Source organism: Psammomys obesus, unplaced genomic scaffold (genome assembly GCF_907164565.1).
Source record: "Psammomys obesus unplaced genomic scaffold, mPsaObe1.curated_primary_1811, whole genome shotgun sequence".
Taxonomy (NCBI): domain Eukaryota; kingdom Metazoa; phylum Chordata; class Mammalia; order Rodentia; family Muridae; genus Psammomys; species Psammomys obesus.
In genome coordinates this window covers 5,256,783-5,280,602 of record NW_026591086.1, presented here as the reverse complement: position 1 = coordinate 5,280,602, position 23,820 = coordinate 5,256,783, and the positions used below count along the sequence as shown (strand labels likewise).

Sequence of the window (23,820 nt, the reverse complement as noted above, 5' to 3'; positions counted from 1 at the left end):
AGAACTATCAAGGCAGGCTATCACTGAGGGAAGTCAGGACAAGAACTCCAGGCAGGAACTGAAGAAGCAGAATCAGTGGAGCGGTACTGCTTACAGGCTTGTTCCTCAAAGGTTGTTCTGTTTACTTCCTCAGACAGCCCACAACTACCTGCACAGGCACAGCACTGCCCACACTAGGCTGAGCCTTGTCACATCCACCAAGAAATGCCCCGTGGGCTTTCCAATTTTATATGGACACATTTTTTTTTTTTTTAGCTGAGATTCTCTCATCTCAGATGACTCTAGTTTGTATAAGGCGACAAAAGAACTAACAAGTGCAGACCTCCTAGACTTGGGCTCAGACTGGCCCTCAGACATGAAGCTCTCATCTCCTAACTTCCTTTCTGAGAAAGGAGCCCCCAGATCATTGTGGAAATGAAACCTCAAAGAATGATTCCTCCAAGATTCTGATGAATGTACACACAGTCTTTCAAGGGTCCTTGAAGTCCTGATGGGTAGGTCCTCAATTCTCCAAGTCACGTAGACAACATTTTCTCATCTCCTTGGCATGTATGTCTCATCTCCCAACTATGTGACTTGTCAGTTTATCGGCTGAGTCAAAAATAGACCCAAAAGAACTTACTCAGGCCCATTTACCCAAATATAAAAATAGACTGGAGAGATGGCTCAGCATTAGGAGCGTTTGCTACTCTTCCAGAAAACCCAAATTTGATTCCTAGTACCCATCTTGGGCAGCCAATAATGGACTGAACTCCAGTTTCATGGAACCCAACATCCTCTTCTGATCTCTACCAACACTTGCACGTAGGTACCATATACTGACACAGACAAACATAGATACACATAAATTTAGAAAAGACACACATACACACTGCATACACACAATCACACACACACATGACTAGACATTCTAAAAGTTTCCCTGACTGTAAATCTGTGATCTTACCATAATGTTTGGGGGACAGGGTTGAATTCGAGACCTTCCCCATGCTAAGCAAGCACTCCCTACTGGGCTATATTCCCAGCTATCTTTATCATAATCCTTCCCAGCTCTACAACTACTGTTGGCTCCAGTGCCATTCAGGGGGACAAGTTTGGGGACAGACATATTTTCTAGAAAAAAAAATATTGATTTCTTTTCAGTCACATAGCCCAGTTTCTGAGCTCTGCTCTCTTACTCATCCCAACTCATCCATTTCATGGTAAATCTGCTATTTGATCACATCATAGAATTTTCTTTTTAAAAACACACTGGGGCAAAAAAAACCTGTCTGTTCTCAATGACCCCGTGAACCTGAAAGGCCAGCCCAAAGAGATTTCACTGGAAATTGATGGGGGAAGGAAAGAAGGCTCATGATGGAGAACCAGGTTGGCTCTTCTTCCTGTTGTTTAAAGAATTACTTACAAATGTTTTGAATGATAGAGTCTCTGCTTTCTTACCGACACCCAAGCTACTAAAAAATTCACAGATTGCCAGATGGCATAGCAGCAGTGCTTTGCAAGGGATCGAAGCTTCTGGGTGAACAAAGGGAGGTGTGTTCTTGTAGACAAGTGGCAACATCAGCAAAAGCTTTGGAGTGGGAAGGGGAGGGGTGGGGAGAGGCAAGAAGATGGCCTTTCTCCTGAGGTGACCAACACTGCAGTTACAAGGAGAGCTGACTTTCTAATGGGAAGTTCCTTTCCATCCGCCATTTTCCAATCCACTCAGTTCCTTTTCATCCACCATTTTCCAATCCACTCATCCTCCATCCAAGTTCTCTTTTTAAAATACTATATTGAACTCACAACTGTATAATTTAGTATCCTTTGTGCCTTCCTTTGTCAATAAAATAATATTCCTAGGCTTCATGGGAACATATAAACTCCCCCAAAATCTAACCCTAAATAATCTTCCAAATTTTCCTTCCCAATGGCCATGAACTTCTACACCCATGCGTGGATTCAGGAAATACTTTCCTTCCCACATTTTCTTTTCCCACACTCGATCCTTCCAGAAGATCCTTCAGCCCCAGGTCTGCTGGTTACAACCTTCCACACACACACACCTCTGTCAAAGCAGCCATCACCTCCATCCTTCACATGCCCTGGAGATTTTCATCTCTGTCTCTTGTGTGGCACTTTCTGCATCATGACAACATTGAGGGCCCTTTGTCCTTGTGTCTAAACAACAAAATCTTGAAGGAAGAGCTTTGTTTCTGGTCAGTCTTATTCCTTGGGGCATGCAGCAGCATTCATGACATGACACACACTTCATGGGTACTTCTTAAACAAGAAAGGATTCATTCTGCCTTATCATCGTAGACATCTGTTTCTTATCTATTAACCACTGAGGCTAAGATTGCTAGGTCACTGTCAACTGGTTACTGTTTTAGGAAAGTCCCTTTATGAACTTGCAGATTCCTCAGTCATTAAACTTTTTAAGATTTAACAGTTAAAATGTCAAACTGCCAATTAACATCAACTGAATGCCTCTGACATCCAAACCATGGCATAGACTATCAGGAGAAACGGGAGAACTGCTGTGGCTTTTTAAATTTATTTTTTTATGTGTATGCATGTTTTTCCTATATGTATGCATATGTCCTACATGCATGTATGATATCTACAGAGGTCAGAAGAGGACATTGCATCCCCTGGAACTAGATACACAAATAGTTAGAGCAAACATGTGCAGGCTGGGAACTAGACACAGATTCTCTTCAAGGACAAGAAGTGCCCTTAACCACTGAGCTATCTCTGCCTCACCTTGCTTTGTTAAAAACTTTTAGAACTACAGCAACAAAGCACTTTCTTACATGAGTGGGGACTGTAGGTTCAATCCCTCACCTCTCTCTCCTCTCTTTCTCTCCTTTCTATGTGTCTCTATCTCTGTCTCTGCCTCTCACACACATACATACAAACACCATATCATGTACTATGTGAGTACCTTCATGTATTTAACACAACTCAAAGGAAAAGGCAGTCTCATTAACATCAACAAATGCCTTGCCAATCCTGGAACTGAGTCTTAAATGACACATGGTATTCCGATATCCAAGAGTAAGACCATAGCGAGGAACAACAGGCAAACACAAATAGACTAAAAGATAATAAATAATCCCTATATGCCCAATCAAGATGTAACAACGGACAAGACCTCGGTTATAAAAATGGATGCCTCTTGGGAGGCAGAATCTGAATCAGGTCCTGACAGAAGGACAGGATTTGTATTTGGCAGAAACCTAGGGTAAGCAGGCTTGGAGGAAACAAAATATCTAAAGGAGAAGAGCACAGACACTCAAGACTGGCATACTAGACCAGGAGGTCATAGAGCAGGAAATGACAAACGGCCTGCCACCCACTTATCTCCTAGCCCTGTTCAATCTGTTTGTGTCTGTTTAGTCAATCACAGACCACCTACCTTGTTAATAGTGGGCAGAGATTGGTTTTTTGTTTGTTTGTTTGTTTTTGGTTGTGGTTTTTGGTTTTAAGGCAGGGCCTTATGTAGCCCGGGCTTGCAACTTATTATGTAGCCAAAGATGGCGGTGAATTTCTATCTTCCTGCTTCTACCTCCCAAGTGCTGAGATGCCAAGTGTGTGCCACCACACTCTCTCTTATGCCACACTGAGGACTGAAGCCAGAGCTTCACGAATGCTAGGCAAGCAATCCACCAAGTGATATCCCAGTCCCAGAATTACTTCCTAGAAGAAAGTTTTGTTCCATTTCCTTTTCCTTGGCTCAAGCTGTAACCCAGGAAAGCCCCTCAACCCACAGTGACATTCTTTCTACATCATAGACAGCAGGGCCATCTTTCCTGAGCCCCCTTTACTACCTGTAGCTCTCTGAAAGGGTTGAGAAAATACCAGAAGTTTCCTTGGAGGAAAAAAAAAAAAGAAAAAACATAAAAGAATGAATAATTCACATTGATTAGATAATTGATGTTTTTATTTAAAAAACCAGGTGAGGTGGTGCATGTCTGTAATCCCAACACTCAGGAGGCAGAGGCAGACAGATTACTGCAAGCTTGAGGCCAACCTTGTCTACAAAGCAAATGCAAGACAGCCAGGGCTACAAAGAGAAACCCTGTCTCAAAAGCAAAACAAAACAAAGGAAAGAAAGAAGGAAAGGAAGGAAGGAAGGAAGGAAGGAAGGAAGGAAGGAAGGAAGGAAGGAAGGAAAGAAGGAAGAAACCTTCCCTAGGGTATGGAATTTTAACACATTTACACACCCCCAGAAGTAGCCATGACCAGGCTTTTGTGATCTCTTAACAGTATTTGCTAGGTTCCTCCACTCTGGAGAGCGCTTGTCTTCACAGAGGTCAGTGGCTTCTAAGCATCAATGATGACCACAGATTGTCACACCCGCAATTCACATCTGGGTTTACAGAGAAAATTAGGCTTTGAAAAGAAATGTGAAAACCACCTACTAATCCAATGAGCTTTGTTTCACAGAGGGGGAAACTGAGGCTGAGAGGTGGCCCATGGTCTCTGTAATCTCACATAGATGGTTAGCAGATGATGGGGGGGGAGGCGGTTCCTGATCCCTGCGGCCACAATGAGGGCGGATACAGCCCCTGGTCTGTCTGGCAGGTGAACGTGACTTCCACTGTCTCAGCTAAGGCGTTGCAGGGGCCAGCAATCCCTGCCAGCGTCCTTGCTTCCTGCTCCACTGCTCCCATCAGGGGTCCTTACTTGTCATGCTCTCAAGTCTTCCTGCTTTCAAAGGCTCTGAAGCCTGGACATTATTTCCCCCCCCCCTCCACTGCACCAAACTGTTTTACCTCCATAACTACCTGATAGAGTAAAATCTGACTTTACTACTGAAACTCATGGTGTGGCCTTAACCAAGTGACCCTCCCCAACTCCCTGAGACTAATCCCCACCCCTACCCTGCACAAAACTGAGGTGTTTTTTTAAGCAACCTCAGAAACTGTTTAATTCCCACAAGTCGGTTAGCATAATGACCAGCACACAATGAACGCCAATTAAATACTGGCTAAACATAGTTGTTGGAGGAAAATGATTCTAAGCTAAGCTATCTGGCCTGCCCTTTTCCAGAGAAAAGAAGGCAGTGGTCAGAGCCTGACTGCTGTCCTCAGGGGTTTTGCAGACATCTCATCTAGGATGACCTGAGCCCTGGCTCCATACTAAAAGAGCAAGCAAAGTCTATACCACAAACAGGAAGAAAGGATTAATAGGATTAAATCGATTCGCTTGATAAGGGAAAGAGCTTCCTCCGTTCAGGATGGACATAATCTTGAACAGAGCAGAAGACTTAGGGTCTCGCTCCCACAGTGACGCTCTGAAGACTTCTATCCCAAAAGAAGCTCTGGACTGTATGTAAGTGGCCCGCTCAAGAGAGGGAAAGGCCGCAATAGCCAGGGAAAGTGAGGCTGAGCTGTGGCTCTAGGGAGGACCATTGTCCATAAGGCAGTCAGAGGCGGGAAGTGATTGTTCCAAGAACTGGGGAAAGGGTGGGTGAGAATGCTAGCAGCCTCGGAGAAGGATGCCTACCAGGATGACAGAGAGAGAGAGAACTTCATCTCAAAGTAAATCAGTAGGGACTGTGGGAACAGCTCAGCCAATAAAGTCCTTGATGCACAGGCATGAGGAACTGAGTTCAGATCCCCAGAATCCATGTAAAAAGCCACGCACAGCAAGCAGTGTGTGACCGCAATCCCAGCACTAAGGAGGCTGGGGGAGGAGGATCACTAGGGCTTGCTAGCCAACCAGTCCAGCTCATCAGTGAGTTCTAGGCCGGTGGGAAGCCATATCTCAAAAAAATAAGACAGAAGGTGGGAAAGGAAGACACTTTCAACTTCTGGTCTCCACACGCATTTACACTCATATCACACACACACACACACACACACACACACACAGACAGACACATACACACACACACACACACACACATACTGCAATGTAGACATGCCCTGAAGATACTGTGCTAACCGAAACAAGCCAGTCACGGAAGAACAGAGGGTGCACAATTCCATTATACGGGATTCAGGAGGTAGACAGGTAGGTACCAGAACCATATAGGGAGTCGTTTCATGGGTACAAAGTTCTAGTTTCAAAAGACTAGACTCTAGGGATGGATGGCAGTGACAGCTTAGCCTGACAAAATGCTTGACTAAACTGCAAGCTTTGTCATGGTAAAAAAAAAAAAAAAGGTAAATTTTTAAGTTAATATATTTCACTGCAGCTTAAACAAACATACAAAAAGGCTTCAAAGAAGAGAAAACATCCCAACGACTCTTTGTGGGCAATTAAACTCCAGATATTGTTTGAGGAAACTTTCTGAATCACAGTCATTCTGTTGTTCATTTGGCTTCTTTAAAAAGAAGATATATAAAACCACATCAATACTTGAAAAGATTTTCCTGAGGGGGGAATAAAAGCTCAGAAATACATGAAAATGAATGTCTTCAGGCAAGAATGCACTGTTTCGTGTGTGAGAAATGGGCTGGATATGTTCTTTTCATGGCCTCCATGCTTACATAGGAGAGGCTCCTCCTACAGAGATTCAAACAAGATGGCTCAGATGGGAGATAGTGCTTCCTGTCAAGCCTGATAGACTGAGTTCAATCCCTGGGACCTATTTAATGGAAGAGGACCAACTCCTTCATGTTGTCCTCTGACCACTACACACACACCAAAACATGGGCATACTCACGCAATCAATCAATCAGTAAATATTGAAAGATTCTCAGAGAAGTATGTTTGTGCCCTCTGATTCCATCCAACTTTTCATGGGGCTTTTGAAGGGTATGGTTACAAAGGTGTGAACATGAAATGTCCCCTCAGGCTCCTGTACCCTGTCCATATGCCCCATGATAACTCAATGCAAAGATAACTCAATGACAGCCCAATACAAAGTCAAACTTACTCAAAACACTATGAGGTTTGTTTTTTTCTTTGTTTGTGAGGGGTTGTGGTTTGTGTGTGTGTGTGAAGGAGAGAGACAGAGAGACAGAGAGAGACACAAACAGACAGTTTCAAGGTTTCCAAGTGTGAGCTTTGTAGATGACAACACAGTGTTGAAATGTTAAAGCGTGAAAGAACACACCAATCCAGTGATCCTTCATTAGTGAGTCTATCCCTAAAATTTTCTTCCTGTGAACTATGAAGTATGTCTAACCCCAGAGTACCAATGGGCTGTCCAAAGAAACTTCCAGACAGAAGGAAGAGATTAAAGCGCACCCAGCCTGTGGTAGCACGGCTGAGTTAGAGCTTCCCTCGGAACCACAGAACGGAAGCTCTTTCTATTTACCAAACAGGTATTCACAGCCGAAAGATAGCTGAAGACCACAGAGGGGATAATGCGTCCCTGTTATTGTTTGAACATGAAATGTGCCCCTCAGGCTCATTTATTTAAACACTCAGTTACCAGCTGGTGGCACTGTTTTGAATTCCGATGTCATGGGCCCTGGCTGGCTACAGGCTTAAGGGCTACAGCTCTGCCCACTTTGGGCTGAAGTCTCTCTGCTTCCTGGTTCAAGCCATTTAATAAGCAGCTTCCTCTGGCTCCCGCTGCAACACTACCCAATGCCTCTCTTCCTCCATCATCTTGGACTGGATTCCCTCCAACCCCACCCTAAAGTAGATCGCTATCAGGCCAGCAGCATGAAACAAGTAATATATCTGCTATGTTATTTTGTGTTATCCCTGAGAAGAACTTTAAATTTTTATAGAAAAAAAAAAAAAGGCATGAACCTGATGCCATTCCTTCACATACTTTTTCACTGTTTTTGCAAATCCTTGCAAGTTCTTCCAGCCTGGGTCTTGACCTAGCTTTTTGGAGAACGGGCTGGTTACCCAAAACTTATGCTGAGGACACAACTAAGAATAAGAAAACAGAGCCAGGTTGGGAGTGTGTGGAGGTTGGGGGGGGGCACACAAGCCTTTAATCCCAGCACTTCAGAGGTAGAGGCAGGCAGATCTCTGAGTTCAAGGCCAGCCTGGGCTTTTCCAGAGGGCACAGTTCAATTCCAAGCACCCACACTTGTAGCTGACAAATATCTGGGTTCCAGGGGACCCAGCACCCTCTTCTGACCTCTGAGATCCTGCATCCACATAGCACACAGACATACATGTAGACTAAACATTCATGAGCATAAAAGAGAAATAAATTATACACACACACACACAGATAGGTGTGTTTCTAGAGCAATCCAGGTGGGGGGCCATTTAGCAGGGAACAACTCTGAAGTTTGGGGCTAAGTCTTGGGACACAGAAAACTAAGTTCCTAGTAAGAACGACCCCTACAGTAAAAGCCAACTATCAGTCAAGGGCCACACAGTATTAAGCACTGTTTTTCGGGTTTGGAGCAGCCTGTTGGAAACTGAGTAGTTGCTGAAATGTGATCACAAGGGCTCCTTGGGGAATGCAGTTGTTTTGTTGCAGCCCAAAGTCCCTGTGCCATGTAGGAATGCTGTTTGCCTCATCCTGACCAGACTCTAATTGGCCATCAGTGATGTCAAGGACATATCTAAGATGACTTTTTTTCCACCTCCCATTCCGTTATCTCTCTTTGATTCATAAGGAGGAAGGCGTGGCTGTAGCCATATTCTTTCACTGAAGTTTTGCATTCACTATGGAAAAAAAAAATGAAAGGGATCCTCAGAAAGGGGTGAAAAGTTGAAGGATCATGCTTTTGCCTCCCGCTCCAGGAACACTCACAAATCCAAGGGAGTAAATCGTCTTCCCTTGAGCTGGAGCGGGGCTGTGCCTATGCTGTGAGGAAACTCCAAGAGAGACACATAAATTAACTGCATCTGGCTAGGCTGGGTGAGAAGGGGAGGAGATAATTAGCTGGCAGTGTAGGAACAAGGGCAAAGGGGACCCTTCCACGTTTACTCGGGGGAAATCTGAAATAAACTACTTTGCACCCATTTGGTGCTTGGTAAGGGAATGCGACACCTTCGAGCTGGCAGCCACCGAACCCAAGGACCATATGCACAGGTCAACCAAACTGCGGGATGACACAAGCTCCACCTTCCCACCCAACAAACGGAAAGCCTAACGGCCGGCCTATCTTCTCACTTCAGAAAATGAAGGCAAGATGATGAGTTACACCCAAAAGACGTTTGAGAGTAGCAAGATAAGGCTCTGCTGAGGAAGCAATGTCTTCAGAAGAAAAGGAAAAAAAAAAAGCCCTACAATAAGTAAAGAGCACAAATACATGTTCATAATAAAATCAGTTCTCCTAAAACCTGGCATTCAACCATCTATTGCACTGTTCTGTTTGCGTTTCAGTGTGTACATGTGCAAGGGTTAGGAAGTCAGACACATTTCAGGTGACTCAGAGACTTCACCAGGCTGTTTAGATGTGTATGTGACAACTAAAACAAATGCCGGTGTCACGTAAAACTTGTAAAGACACAATTTCCACCATCTTAGAAGGACTGAAAGCATTCACAACCCAGGAAGACACCTGAGATGAAAATCTTTTGTCTCCACAGAAGAAAGAATGTTGTCTTCTGGGAGCTGCAGACATGGCTCAGTGGTTATGAACTCCCTGCTGTTCTCAAAAAGGATGAGAGTTCAGCTCCCAGCATCCACATCCAGCCACCCCAACGCACTCTCCTGGCCTCCATGGAAACTGCACTCATGTGTACAAACCCCCACACAGACAGGTTCATAATTTTTTTTTTAAAGACTGCTTTCTCTGTTGCTTGTTTTGTTTTGTTTTGTTTTGGATCAAGGTTACTCTGTATAGCCCTGGAACTTTCTGTAGACAAGGCTGGGCCTCGAACTCATGGAGATCTGCCTGCTTCTGCCTCCAGAGTGCCGGGATTAAGGGTGTGTGCCACCATTGCCCAGTTTCTTTGGTGCTTTCAACATGTATTTCTAAGAACACGTTCAGCTTTACCCGTGAGTGCATTTTACAAGGAGCTTTTTAAAGTTAGAGCTACTGCAAAGCACAGAATCACTGGGATGCGTGCCGGTGAGATGCAGAGGTCAGTTCGCACAGGTTTGCAGAACATTTCTAAAATTGACTTCTGGCACATTTATCCCAAGAGGAGATACCATAAAACGAGCTAAACTTCCTAAAATATGGGCTACAATTAGGGGGAAAGACTAGATGAGGGCTAGGTAAAGTGGGGAGAGCGTTTATAGCACAAATCTGACAACTTGTGGCAGGATCCCCAGAACCCATATAAAAACCTGACTCAGAAGCACCTGTGTCTGTAATGCTAGCGCCCCCTGCAGGGAGAGGGGAAGCTGAAACTGGAGAATGCCTAGAGGCTGGTGGGCCGGCCAGCTAGCCAAGTGAAAGCAGCAGGCAAACAATGGAGACCATATCTTGAACGAGGTGGAAAATCAAAGAACAATATCCGAGGTTGTCTTCTGAATGTCACACAAGCACTGTGGCACACTCCCGGACATGAACACACACACACACACACACACACACATACCACAAACCCCACAAAGACTAGATGAAGATCGCTGAGCTTGTGTACACAGTCCAGAGGGCAAGCTTGCATATGCTTCCAGTTGCCAGAGGATCCCAAAGGCATTGCAGGAAGGACAGCAATGATATTCTGTGTGGTGAGTGGACCTAGGCATTGGTTAAAACAGAGAGCATGCTGGGAGAATATAACTGTTGCCTTGGGAGGAGCATGAGCCTAACAGTACAATCAACTGCATCCGTGTGCCAATTCAGCCACACCAACTGTGCATGCCATGTCACCACTCTGGGGCTCCCGTTTTGTTTTTGTTTTGTTTTGTTTTGTCTTTTGGATTTTCTTTTTTTTTTTTTTCATCTATAAAAAGAGGAAGATGAACAGCCCCCAGAGAGCCCTCCCAATGATAGATATTTAAGTCTGCGCCTTTGTAAATACCAGAGAAACTCCAAACAGGCCTTTCAAATTACAAAGTTACCGTAGCATCCCACAGACATTTTCCACTTGTTCATCACCCTCTTCCAGGCATCTCCATCATCTCCCGCAGCCTACAGCAACAAGCAGCATCCCCTGACAGACATCACTTCACCATGGCTGAACAATGGTGCTGAGAGCTTTAGCCAAGGTCAAGAGCGAGGACAGAATCACAAGCCCAGCCTCCTCTGTCCCTATGGCTGTGCTATCCTTCCCATGCAGAAAGCAAGCTGACTTTCCTGGGAAGAACGCCAGGGCTTCCATCCTCCCCACTGAGAATATACTGGAATATTAGAATAACAACGCTGGAGACGGAGGTCTCTCCCAAGCATTTCAGGACCTGGCTAAAAACATGAAAACCCAAAGAAAGAAGCAACGGGGAATTCTTCACGTTTTTTAACGAAAGAGAAAAAATTAGGGATGGGAATATGGGGTTTCTTTAAAAATTACATGATTGCTGGAAGTTAATTTGGTATTTCTTCATCGGTTTGTAAGTTCTGTTTCCAATCACAAAAACAGACAGCTGAGGACGCCTAAATCGCATTTCAGTGAATTAGCATCTTGTCCCAGAGAATCTATCTCACTCTGAACACAGCGTAGAGCCCAGGCTGTGGTCCTGTGTGGCAGGAAGGATTCTCCCTCAGTGCAAGAATGAACTTGTCAGGAGCCCCTTTCTACATGGTTACCTGAGATGAGAGGCTCCATCAGCAGCAGCCACCAAACATGGTTAATAAAAATTAAAATTTTTTAATGACATTGAGCTTGGGGTGTACTAATTCCTCTAGAGAAAGGATTGACCATACCCTCCCTGAGAACGACAGTGGGAGGACAGAGGCCTCGCCTTCTTCTGTTATTCACATACATTATGAGACCAAAGTTAGTTGACACGCAAATAAATCTGCCTGTGATTTCGAGGTACCTTCTGAAAGGACGTCCTAGCACAAGTCTGTACCCCAACAACCGCAAGACTGAGGCAGAAAGAGCACAAGTTTAACCTGAGCTGCAAAACAAAATTACGTCTCAAAACACCGAAGATTAAATTTAAAAAATAAATAAGTGAATAAAGAAAAAAATAAAAGGAACATCCTGATTTCTTTCAAGAGACATCACCGGTGCCAAAGTGAGGAAATTCTGGCTGCAGGAGCTTCGTGCCTTGTAGAAAACACAAAGCTGAGCTTAAGGCAAAGTCCTCCAGAGTTAGGAAAGACGCTGAAGAGCAAAAATGGCGTTCCCCCTACCTGTCGATGATGACGGGGTCGGACGGAGTCTCATTCCGGTTCCCACAGCTCTTCTTCTCGCAGCATCGGCTGTAGGAGAGGAAGGAATCAAACCGATGAAGGAAATTGTGTGGAACCGGAAAGGCTCAAAGAGCATACAGCATAAGAGCATTCCCAAAGGGCCAAGGTAGCCTCCGGACTGTAAGCTGCACGAGGGCAAACTTTGTGACAATGCCCTACTTATTTTTTGAAAGCTGAATCTGAAGCCACCAAATTCTCTGTCTTAGAAGCTGGCAGATCTCAGCTTCCCCGAGAGCCAGATCTATAACTTGGCCATTAGACATGTAGATTTTAAGGTCCACAAGATCACTTCCAGGCTGGTGCGTGATGATTTTATGAAACTGTATTTCAGGTCTTTGTGTCCCAGTAAATATCCAAAGAAAGAAAGGGTATGAGAATGTATTAAGTAGACCAAAAGTAATCGGGTAACTGTAAACCTTATCGACCTGCCTGCTTTCTCTGGAGAAAGGTATGACCTTTCTAAGCATTTGTTTATTCACTTGTCATTGCCACTTTCCAAAGATGGAGGAAGAAGATGAGAATTTATACGGAATGCATACATTTCATACATTTTATAAATATGAACATATAAAGAGGAATGTTATACACTGTAAAAATAGGAAGGAAATGAAACACAGAGCTGGAGAAGGATGGCTGATGATTTTCATCGGAACAGAAATAGGGCTTGAATGCATCCATGTCCCGGTTGTGAAGTCCCTGCCTCTCTGTGAAGTGCACGGAGCCTGGCAGACAGACCGACAGAGAAATGATGAGGAAGGGAGGGGGGGCAGAAGGAGAGGGAAGGAAGTAGTGAAAGAGAGAGAGGAGCCCTCAGAGCAATTACAACAAGGAAAGACTCCAAACGGCCTGAGGGAGCAAAGACGCCAGTCCAAAAGTATCTGCTCAAACTAAACACACCTGAGAAGGCCAACACGGTACGCAAATCCCCAACTGCTGCTCAGCAGATCACAGACTCTTAAATACTCACTATCAAGTATGGCTGCTGCAGCTTGTAGCCTTGACATAGCTCATAAGAAAATCATGACCATCCCTGCAAGTTGGAGCTGTCTAATATGCGTCTGTAATAACCATCTGCACGTGAGCGCTGCCATGACATGGCTCTTTGGCAGCTCAGACCTAGGGTAGTGCCACGGAGAAACTGTCAGACCAGGAATAAGTGGCCTGATATCTTACCCATCACCAACTAACTACGTGGACTCAGTCCATTCTCTTGAATCCCTCGGAGTTTTGCTTCTCTTCTCCACAAAGCATTCCAGTTGATTATCTTTGGAGCGGCTTCTAGATTTAAGCTGATGAGGGTGAAGTAATGGGAGTTCATGCAAATTGTAATAGTACAGACAGACATAGGAAGAAAGCCCGTGTGGCAACAAGGGACCCCAAAACCTGTCCCAGTCCAGTCAGGGGTCTGATCAGTGACCCTCTGCAGCCCACTCACCTTCTGATCCTCCACAGAATTGAACATAAACAAACAAAGGCAGGGGCTGAAAAGATGGCTCCGCAGTTAAAAAGCACCGATTTCTCGGGGACCCAAGTTCGATTCCTAGCACCACAAGGTGGCTCACAACATGTGTCACTTCAGCTACAGGAGATTCAATGTCTTTATGGCCACCTAGGGCACCAGGGATGCCTATCATACACAGACATACACAGAAGCAAAACAGGCAGAAAAAGAATCTGTTTTGTTTTGTTTCTCAAGACAGAGTTTCTCTGTGTAGCCCCGGCTGTCCTGGAACTTGCTCTATAGACCAGGCTGGCGTCGAAGTCACAAAGACGGCCTGCCTCGGCCTGCTTAGTGCATACAGAGGGCAGAATCGAGTGTTGGGTCCCCTGGAACTGAAGTTACAGGTGATTATGAGCTGCTAGGTGGGTGCTAGGAGCTAGACCTGTGTCCTCTGCAAGAGCCTCCAGCGTTCTTAACTGCTGAGCCATCTCTCCAGCCACCCATTTTTTTTTCCTTAATGAACATTTACAAACTTCTGAAACCCATCTCTCTCAGCACAGACCTACAGATTAATCAGTGGGCAACCTTACCACCCTCAGCGTGTAAAAGGCCCTTGAGAGGCCCTTTAATGCCTGCTCATCAAATGGGCCCGATGAAGCTCTAAGACATGTAAATTAGTAAATATTAAAAATTGTCTCCACTTTCCTGAATGCCCGTCTTTGCCGCTGGGACTTTCTGAAATAATATTTGACCTTTGAAATTATATTAGATCATAACTTTTAAAATTTCAATTCACTCCAATATCAACGTCCAAAAAAAAAAAAAATTCTAGCCATCTATACTCCAGCCTCCCAAAGCCCTTGCATTACTCCAGCTGCCTACTCATAGCGTTTCCGGCTCCCAACTTTTCCGTTTCTGGAGTACCCTTTCAGTCAATGTGTTAACTTTAGCTGGTCGGGCAAAGTGGTTTTGCCCATCACCACACTTCCAAAAGCCACACACACACACACACACACACACACAAGCCACCTAAAGACTTCCAAAGCTAGACTCTCCTTTGATATCACCAGCTTGTCAGCCCAGTCCCCAAATATGTGTGCAACACTGGTACCATTTATTTACAATCACATATGCCCTCAGAATGTGCCAATCTGTTTAGCTTGGGGAGGAATGATTCTGAGGAGGCCTGTAAGTTTGCAAAATGGCTCAGCTGAATTCAGCTGTTTTCCATGGGGATTTCCTCTGTAGTAAAAAAAAAAAAAAAGAAAAGAAAAGAAAGGGGGGGTGTTGAAAAAAAAGTAAGCCTTGTGCCAGGCTGGTACAATGTGAGGGACAAGGCAGGGAAGGAAATGCCCTAGAGAGAAAAAAATGCAGAGAAACTGTAGGGCTGATCCTTTATTTCCAATAGGAAAGTATTGAAATTTTACCTCTAATGTAAACATCCAGCAGAGAAAAGATTGAGACATTTACTGGGGGCACTGAACCTCAATAGTAGACAGATAAACAGAATAGGAATTGGTTGTATTTCCCCACTTGAATATGCCTGAAGAAAATTTCTCTGGGTCTCTCGGTTAAAACAAATTTCTTTTCCCGTTCAGTTTGGTTTGGTTTGGCTTTTAAGAAAGCTTTGACTAGTATGAGCTCGTTGTGTTTAGCTTGACTCTTAAGTGGCAGTCAGTCTAAGCATTCCTGACAGGCAGGGGAAGCAATGAACCCAAGACGCACAGAAACCCATAGTCCACCGACACTGTGGGTAGCTTGGGGTCCAGAACACTCAGGAACTGGGCCCCTGAATCACTCAGGTGACACTATCTGTTTTTCTCTCCTCTCAAGACACGGCCTGAATGACCAACTTCAGGTTCACCCATTTTAGTTCCAAGGCTTAAGTTTATACTCCAGCAGACAGGCCCTTCAGTCTGAAGTTCCTGAAAAGAAATTGTTGGTTTGGTTTGGTTTTTTTTGAGACAGTTTCTCTGTGTCCTGGCTGTCCTGAAACTTACTCTGTAGACCAGGCTAGCCTCTGACTCCACCTGCCTTCCAAGTGCTGGGATTAAAGGCGAGTGCTACCATGCCCAGCGTTTTGTCTTGTTTTCAACTGGCAATGATTATAAAACAGGAAAAAGATAGATAGATAGATAGATAGATAGATAGATAGATAGATAGATAGATAGATAGATAGATTAGATAGATGGAAAGATGGGTGGATGGATGGATGGATGGATGGATGGATGGATGGATGGATGGATGAGAAGGCTGAACTTCAATTGGTTAAAACTACCCTAAGGGGTTGGGGTGTTTCTTTTCCTCAATGTGTGAAAGCTAAAGCTGTTTCTCTGTGTCCCTGTCCAGTTTGCTTTGGTTTGTTTTACTCTTCAATTTATTTGGGGTACCTTCTGGACTTGAAACACTCTCGAGTTGCTCAAAGGCCTCTTCCCCTCCCATGGAATCTTTGTAGAGGGGAAAAGGGAAAGAAAGACAAGCTGGGGGTGAGAGACCGGGGTCTGAGAAAGTTTTATCACAATTCTGAATCTTACCTGATTTTTTTTTTCTTTTTCAGGAAAGGGGAAAATGAGAGAAAGAAAGATGAAAAGATGGCTGGGGAAAGGAAAAAAAGAAAAAAAAAAAAAAAAAAAAGCAAGCCGTGGTCCCTTCTGAGGATGTCTAGTCAGCCAAACTCCAGCCCAAGATAAGCTAATGTGTCCTTTTCCCTTCCAAACTCGTTTTTTTGTGTTTTTTTTTTTTTAAATTCAACCCTCAACTTTCAAAAATCTGTCTCTAATTTCAAACTCAAATAAGCTCACAGCATGGTGGCTTTTGTTTTGTTTTCTTCTCCCCAACTCCTCCCTGCGATTGCATAACAAAAGTGTCTAAATTCACACCATCTGGCCGATAAAGACACTGGCCCCACTGCCCGGCTGGCCCATCTGATTAGGGCCCTGTCTAGCCTGCGCCTTGTGGCGAAAAGTCACAGCTGTGGGGTTTGCTCGCGCTCAATACAACTCTGTTATTAGCCAGCTGTAGGCCTAGAGACGACTTCTGTTCAAATTATAATATCTTTTAACCCTCTGAGCATTGAGGGTACAGGGGTGGCTGGCACCAACATAACACCTAGATATCTCCTTGCTAATAATTGGCAACATGAACTAAGACAGGAAAGAGAAGAGCAGAGATCACTGGGGAAGGAAGGAAAAGTTATTCCTAAGGAGATTTTTGTCCCTTTGTTTTGTCTCACACACACACACACACACACACACACACACCAAAGCTAATGAACCCTTAACTAATAAATACAGGACAGCAAACCATTTCTGGAAGTACCCAGGCATGTCAGACAAGACCTTGCCATGAAAGTACTAACTGATCACTGAAGAACTGGGCACCTCATCCATTGCTCCGTCATTGTCAGCTGTAACTGACTGCTCAAATGAAGGAGAAGGAATTTTCTCTTTCCAGGAGAATCAGCCCCTTTTGACTAGTGAGAAGTTCGCCACTCACCTATCTCTCATCTTCCAAAACACACACACAAATTACACACATACACATACACACACACACACACACACACACCACAAACACACACGTGTGCACATACTGTAGACAGTAACCCATCCAACGGATCGTTTATTCACCTATAATTAATATTTGTTTGAGACTCTAGTTTGGAAAGAAAGTAAGAGCACATCTTCCCAGCTCCCCACAAGTTACAGTACATTAAATTTTTATACTGTGTTACTAATGCAGACTAAACTAGAGGCTTTAAAAATTGATGCTGCTATTTAAACAGCATAAAATGAGGAGGATTTGATTAGGCTTGAAAAATAAAAATGTCACCCTTAACTACTGCTGCATGGGGTGTTGCGAGTATTATTTAAAGAGACGGGGAGGGTTCATTAGACAATGGACTACGTGGGGCCTTTCTTATCTTTAAAGATTGTCTCTTGAAACAAAGATGCTTCAAAGGTGGTGAGAGAAGGACCCTCCTTCTGACTACCCAACCAAACCAAAGTGCTGTCTGTGCAGCCTACACATGACCCACAAGTACATCTTGGAACAGTCTTTTCCTTCTGACCAGACCTGTCAAGAACTCAGAAATAATGGAGTAGAATCTACCCACTGTCCACACCCTACCCAAGCTATGGCACCTCAGTGCCCTTCCTGGCCATGGCTTCAACTTTGCCTCTTGGTGAATTTACTTTTCTAATTCCTGGCCACAACCTAAACAAGCAAGTCTGATTGTTATGATTTCTTACAGGCTGGGTTAAGGGGGCCAGGGGTGGGAGGGGGGCTTTAGAAAGCCGTCTGAGGAACAGTCCCTATTAAGTCAGATGGCCTGCAATTATCCCCAGATTGCCCGGAATGGGAGCAGGAGTCAGTGAACTGAGAGCAGGGTTGAGGGAAGGACTGAGGCTCTCCCTCCAGCCAGACTTTGGAGAGAGGGAGAGAAGTGTGCACAAGATGGACTTTTACTCTTTTTACTGAAATGAGTTCTTCCCGGAGTCTCCTTTGTATGTCCTCTCTCGTTCATGGTAGGCTCATTAACGCCCTAAAACGGCACACACTGTGCACTCCAAAAACATTGGTCGAAGGATGAAATGTTGGGTGAGTTCTGCACCACCACTATCACCACCAATATTCTTCTACTTAGGTAGAAGAAAGGGGGCAATATGCAGAGCACAAAATTGAATGGACTGGGCTCTAGAGAGGAGGTAGGAAGGCCAAGAACTCCAACAGACGGCGCCTTGCACAATGTGAGCCTCTGAACCCATCTTTCCTGGACCCTCAGATGTCCCACGCACGTCCAGGCTTCCCCCTAACTCTGTGCTGACTGGTGCTTCCCCCAACCTCACCGACTGATTTTTCTGCCCCATGATTTCTTCTTGACCTAAGAAACAAACGGCCCTGATGAAAAATCTTGTAGTCATAGGAGAAGCAGGGCATCTCCCTGAGAACAGAGGCCTAGGACCTGGGAAGCTCCTGGAAAGGAGCCGCTCAGCCCTCTGGTGGTGCCTAGAGCTCAGCAGCCAGCTCCACAAGTGGCACTCGGGGAAATCCACCCTGAGCAGGCGGAGCAGTCATGGAGAGTCTGGGGGAAGCCCCCATTCCAAGTCCAACCCCAAGCCCGCCCGCCCTGATGCCTGAGCAGCAGCTGAGATTCCCCAGTTTGTGGAAGAAACTCAGGAAAGCCAGGGAAATGGAACCCATCTTCCGCTTTACCTTTCTCTGTCCTAAGGCCTATGCACCAAAGAACTGGCCTTAATGACCAGGAGGGGGTTCCCAGAGACAAATCTACCAGGTGCCTTTGGCAAACCAGCCCCGGGATCCCCTCAGCTTTCCAGCCACGCCCAGGGAAAAGGTGGCTCTTACCTGCACATCACCTCGTGTGTCAGCAGGACTCGGCACATTTCGGGATTCTTATTTTGTCCCTCATAGGCTATGGGCTGTCAGAAAGGAAGACATGGGCAGGGTGAAGGCAAAGACCGGACTTTAGAACCAGCACAAAATTGGTCCCCTCTCATCGCCAGTTAGGAGAGCTCTTCCCCTCCCCCACAGCACAGGACCAGAGTGTGGTAGTCTGGTCAATACAGCTGAAGTTTGTCCCTTAGTTCTCAGCAAAGAGGATTTCTCCAGAGAACTGAATCTTCAATAATTGTTTGCTGTCTTCAGCCTTTTATTTACCGCCTCCCAACACCCAGCATCCCCCCCATAGCAGATGAAACAGGACAAGGTGGGGAGCAGTCCGCAGTCCCCCAGAGCGGACTTGAGATAAAGAGAAGTGTGAACCCGTGCTGTAAATCATGCAAGAGGCGGAAGTCACAGACAACCCTGGAAGTGAGGAGCCAAAGGCAGCTGCCTCCCGGACTCACCTGTTTGGTGACAGAGTCGATGAGCCTGACGTAGAGGTCCTGCTCTGTTCGGACACCTGCGTGGGAGGGGACAGGAGGTGGACAAGGATGGCAAAGACCCCCTCCCACCCCTCCCTGCCCCGCAGTCTGATCCCAGTAAGCCCTTCAAACCACAGACACCTCGATGGAATTGACCTGAAGCTGGGCACCCCTCAATGGCCTTCCCCATTCAAGACCCCCTCCCCCAGACTTGCCCTCACTAGTCCTCTCCCTCCTCTTCAGGACACTGCGGTCGGTAGCCACCACAGACTTGGCTGCCTGACGTCTGCCCGCAGAGCCACTTACCGTTGCTGTAAAGAAGCTGTAACTTGTAGTGGGTGCCGTTGTTGGTCTTCTCGTTGCCTTGCTCCTGAAAAGACAGAAACCTTCCGTTCTTGAACTCTTCAGTGCTCCCCCAAAATGAGAGAAACAGGCCTGCCACCTTGAACAACTCTGGTACACACACACACACACACACACACACACACACACACACACACACCCGGCCCCGCCAGAGGGCAAGGAGCAGCTGCCGCCATTGGCCATCTTGAGAAATTTGTCAAGGCCCGCAGCCACTTGACCTTCGTCAACCCTTGTCTCTCTCTCTTAAAAATGTCCTCACAAGCGCACCCTTGCCTCCCGCCATGAGGACCAGACACCCGCTCCAACGCTCTTTAAACAGTCCCACCCAATCTATCTGTCCTCAGCAAGCCCCTGGCTTCTCTCTGCAAAAAAAAAAGGGGGGGGGTGAGCCTTCATAAGGGGAGCATTAGTCTCTATTCTGGGGGGAAAAAAAGCTAGCTACCACAGGCTTCCTTTGCACAGCTAAGGGGCTCCTCCGTACCAGCTGTTGGGCATATATTGGTTTAGGTAAACAACCCTTCATTGAGGATCAAATCCAGCCCTCAAAAGGGTTTGAGTTCAAAGGTCCGAGGTTGGGGGGAATAAGGAGTCTCCAGAAAGAAACCGAGCTGGGGAAAGCTGGCCTGGGTTCCCACATAAGGCTGAATCCACCCACCTGTACCCCTGCCCTCTTCCCCGCTGCGGAGTGAAAATAGTAATAGCAAAATAACTGACTGACAGCGGCAGGGTTGGGTACACTTTTAAAATTAGGTCTAAACCCCCGCCCAGGTCAGTCAGTGGTCTGTCGCTATTACTGACCCCAAAGCTAGGCAGGCACAGCCTAGCCTAGCCCCTGGTTGCTGGTTCTGAGTAGGGGCCTGCCGAGGTGCAGGGGGAAATCCATTGAGTTAGGGGCTGAGGGTGAGAAGCCTCCATTTATCATCCCTGATGATGCCAGCGAGCGGGGGAAAGTGTCGCAAGTGACAGATGGAATCCTCAGGGCTGGCCGGGGGTGGGGTGGGGTCAGGGGTCCGCTTACTTTGTCGTTCTCCACAAAGTCCACGAAGGCCGTCCGCTCGATCTCCACTGGCTGTCCCTGCCTGTCGTAGAGCGCCAGGACAAAATGAAAGAAGTTGGATTTCCTCAAGTTAGAAGGAGGCTGCTTTTCAAAGTGGGCCCGGGACAGGGCCACTCCACTGCGCGGGAAGAGATGGGAAGGAGATGGGACAAGGGGGAAAGAGAGAAAGAAGGGGTGTTAGGCAGAAGAGTCAGGAGGTCTCCTGCCCAGGCCCCAAGACCTTCGGGTCCCTTTGCACGTCCGATTAGAGGGGTAGCGGGTACCTTACTTCCACCGTCCCCTTAGACAGCCTCCCAGGACCCCGACACCAGGCTAGGGCTGCTATCTCGCTGCCCGGCCTTCGGGAGGAGCGAGAGACCAGGGCTGCCCGTCCTGAGAAGCGCTTCTCAGCCCGAGACGCCTGCCCCCTCCTCCCCTTCAGCCTGCCGCCCGAGCCCCAAGCTGCCACGCAACTCGAAGGGGATAAGATTCTTCTGCGTTTGAACAAGTGCCGCCTCCTAACTCCTGTCTGATGAGTTACAGGAACTGTCCCCCAACAGCCTGCAAGGAGGGGAGCCCGGAGCCCGAGTCTCTGTCCTCTGGGCCTGACTCCACCGAAATTTACATCCAGCACAGAAGTCCCTGCAAAATATCCCCACAGTCAGTCACTGCTGGGCAATAGCGGGCCAGGGTCGAGCAGTAGCTGCTGAGGACCTTCGCCTCCCGGAGCCGCTCCACGTGGAGAAGACAGAACGGAAGAGACGATCTGGACAATCTGCGTCCTGGCCGGAGACCCAGGCGGCCGGCAGCGCGCTCGAGCGGGTTTGGGGTTTTTGTTTTCTTCTTCCCCAATTCCCCGACTCTGTAAAGCTGGACCCGGAGCCCTCCAGGGCCTTGAACGGATGCACAGGACCTCTCCCCGTGTACCTGTCTCCGCCTGTGCCACATTGAACCGAAAACCGTGCGGAGCCGGCTAAATGACAGATGGCGAGGGCAGCCCGGTGGCCCTGAGGTTCTTCTGGATTCTCGAGTCGGCCACACAGTCACAGTCAACTTTTTTTTTTCTTTTGAAAGGTTTATAATTTTGGCTAAACCTCCACCCCCAGCTCTAACTGCCTGTTCCAACTTGAAGTCCATTTTCTTTCGGACGGGAAGTCAGGAGGGAGAGGAGTCCTCAGGCCCCGCCAAGGAGATGAGTCCAGCGCGGATCCGCCGGGCTCCCTCGGCTTTTTGCCGCCGCCGGAGCGAGCCTCCGCAGCGCTCTCGGAGAGTCCCTCCCGGCCTCAGCAAAGTGCCATCTGCTTTCGGGGACAGCCGAGCATCCCTGCTCCGGAGGGCCGGGAGGCGGGGGAGGCGCAGCCGGCGGTTCCAGCCACCCCTCGCCTCCGCTCCTTCGAGGGGTGGCGGCCGCTTCGCCTTACCCGGGACCCCCGGAGGTGAGGCCTGGCTGGAGAAAGGGGGGTCACTCCTCGGCGCGAAGTCCGCACTGAAGGAGGTGGGCGCGGAGAGCGGAGGGGCAGACGGTAGAAGAAGTTCGGTGGGTTCCTGGAGAGGGTCCATAAGCTGCCCCCTCCGACCCCAGCTCGGAAGGGACGGCGGCGAGGAGTGGGGCTGACACGTCCTGGCGGGACGGTGGGACCCTGGAAGCCCTTGGCGTCCGCAACGCGCGGAGATCCGGAGACGGAATCAAGGCGAGGACCCCGCCGAGCCGGGAGGCTGCTCTTCCCGGCGGCCGGGCGACCGATCCCCGCGTCCTCGTCCTCCGAGGCTCCTCCCGCGCCCCGGTCCTTCCTCTCCAACTCGTCGCCCTCCTCCGCCGGTCTGGCCCGCTCCCTCCGACCCCCCGGCTCGCCCGCTCGGCCCCTCTCCCCCTCCCCGAGCTCCCGGCCCGCCTCGCCCTCCCTCCCGCAGCGGTCCAGGCCTCTCCGAATCCGCTCGCCGCCGCCGCCGCCGCCGCCGCCGCCGCCGCCCTCCGGCCGCTGGGCTCCGGGAGTCTCAGCATCGTCCCCGGAGCGCCGGGGAAGAAGGCGCCCGCGGGCAGCGCGCGGAAGGCGGCGAGCCGGCTCCCGGGGTCGTGCCCGCTGCCAGCCCCGGGCCTCAGCGCTCCGCTCGGCTGGACAGCCCGGGAGGCCCGAACCCCGCTTCGAATAATGTTGGTTTTTTTCTCTTTTTTGCCCCAAAGGACAGCGTGAAGGAGAACCACCTATGACCTCGGTACTTGAGAAACTCCAGTTGTCGGCTGCCCGGGGAAGGGCTGACCTGTCCGCCCAGGGAGAGCCCCGGAGCGCACGGTCTGGGGAGGGAGGACAGAGAGGGGAAGAGGGGGCACACGGAGAGACGGACAGGCCCAGAGACTCCCGGAGCCCAGCGCCTTCCAGGCTCGTTACCTCTGAGCGGCGACGTTGGCGTCCACTACGCCGACATTCCGGACCCAGGACCTGACCGAATCCATCTCGGCGCCCAGCGACTTTTCCTTCAGAGCCGGTCCTCTTCCTAGCGTGTCTTGAATCCCAAACATTTAAAAAGAGAGAGTCTGGTCCTACCGTCGCCTTCAAAGTGACTTTTTCCCCCGACTTTCCAACGCCGCCGGCAAAACGCTGTTCTCCAAGGCAATCCGAGAAAGCGGGCAAGCGCCGAAGTTTGGGGGGGCCCTCTTGGAGAGAAATCAACCGGCCCCCTTTCCTCCAAGCGCGATGCAGTCAGAGTTTTGGGGTATTTTGTTTGTTGTTGTTGTTGTTGTTGTTGTTGTTGTTTGTTTTTATCCTCGGTGGCTTCAGATCTGCCGCCCCGGGGCTTCCAGTCTAGGTCGCCCGCATCCTCCTAGCTGCAGAGCGTTTCTTCCAGAAAGTGGTCACGGTTTAACAGCATCACCTGTTCCGGGGAGAAGGGAAAAAAAAAAAAAAAAACCAGGAGGAGATAGAGAGCTGCCTG

The 23,820-nt window shown here is 47.9% G+C and overlaps 1 protein-coding gene across 9 annotated transcripts in view; it reads right to left on the bottom strand.

Moving 5' to 3' along the window:
- Ebf2 (EBF transcription factor 2) overlaps positions 1–23,407 on the bottom strand; it is a 193,920-nt gene extending 170,513 nt beyond the window's left edge. For 8 of the 9 annotated variants that reach the window (XM_055609706.1, XM_055609712.1, XM_055609709.1 and 5 more), the window contains exons 1-6: positions 23,277–23,407; positions 20,872–21,028; positions 19,797–19,860; positions 19,473–19,528; positions 18,973–19,046; positions 12,108–12,176 (exon numbers count right to left, since the gene is read on the bottom strand). In XM_055609706.1, the coding sequence (XP_055465681.1) occupies positions 12,108–12,176; positions 18,973–19,046; positions 19,473–19,528; positions 19,797–19,860; positions 20,872–21,028; positions 23,277–23,407 (551 nt within the window). The remainder of the gene's footprint in view (positions 1–12,107; positions 12,177–18,972; positions 19,047–19,472; positions 19,529–19,796; positions 19,861–20,871; positions 21,029–23,276) is intronic. The other variant, XM_055609708.1, reaches the window with a different exon arrangement.
- Positions 23,408–23,820: the final 413 nt, after the last annotated feature.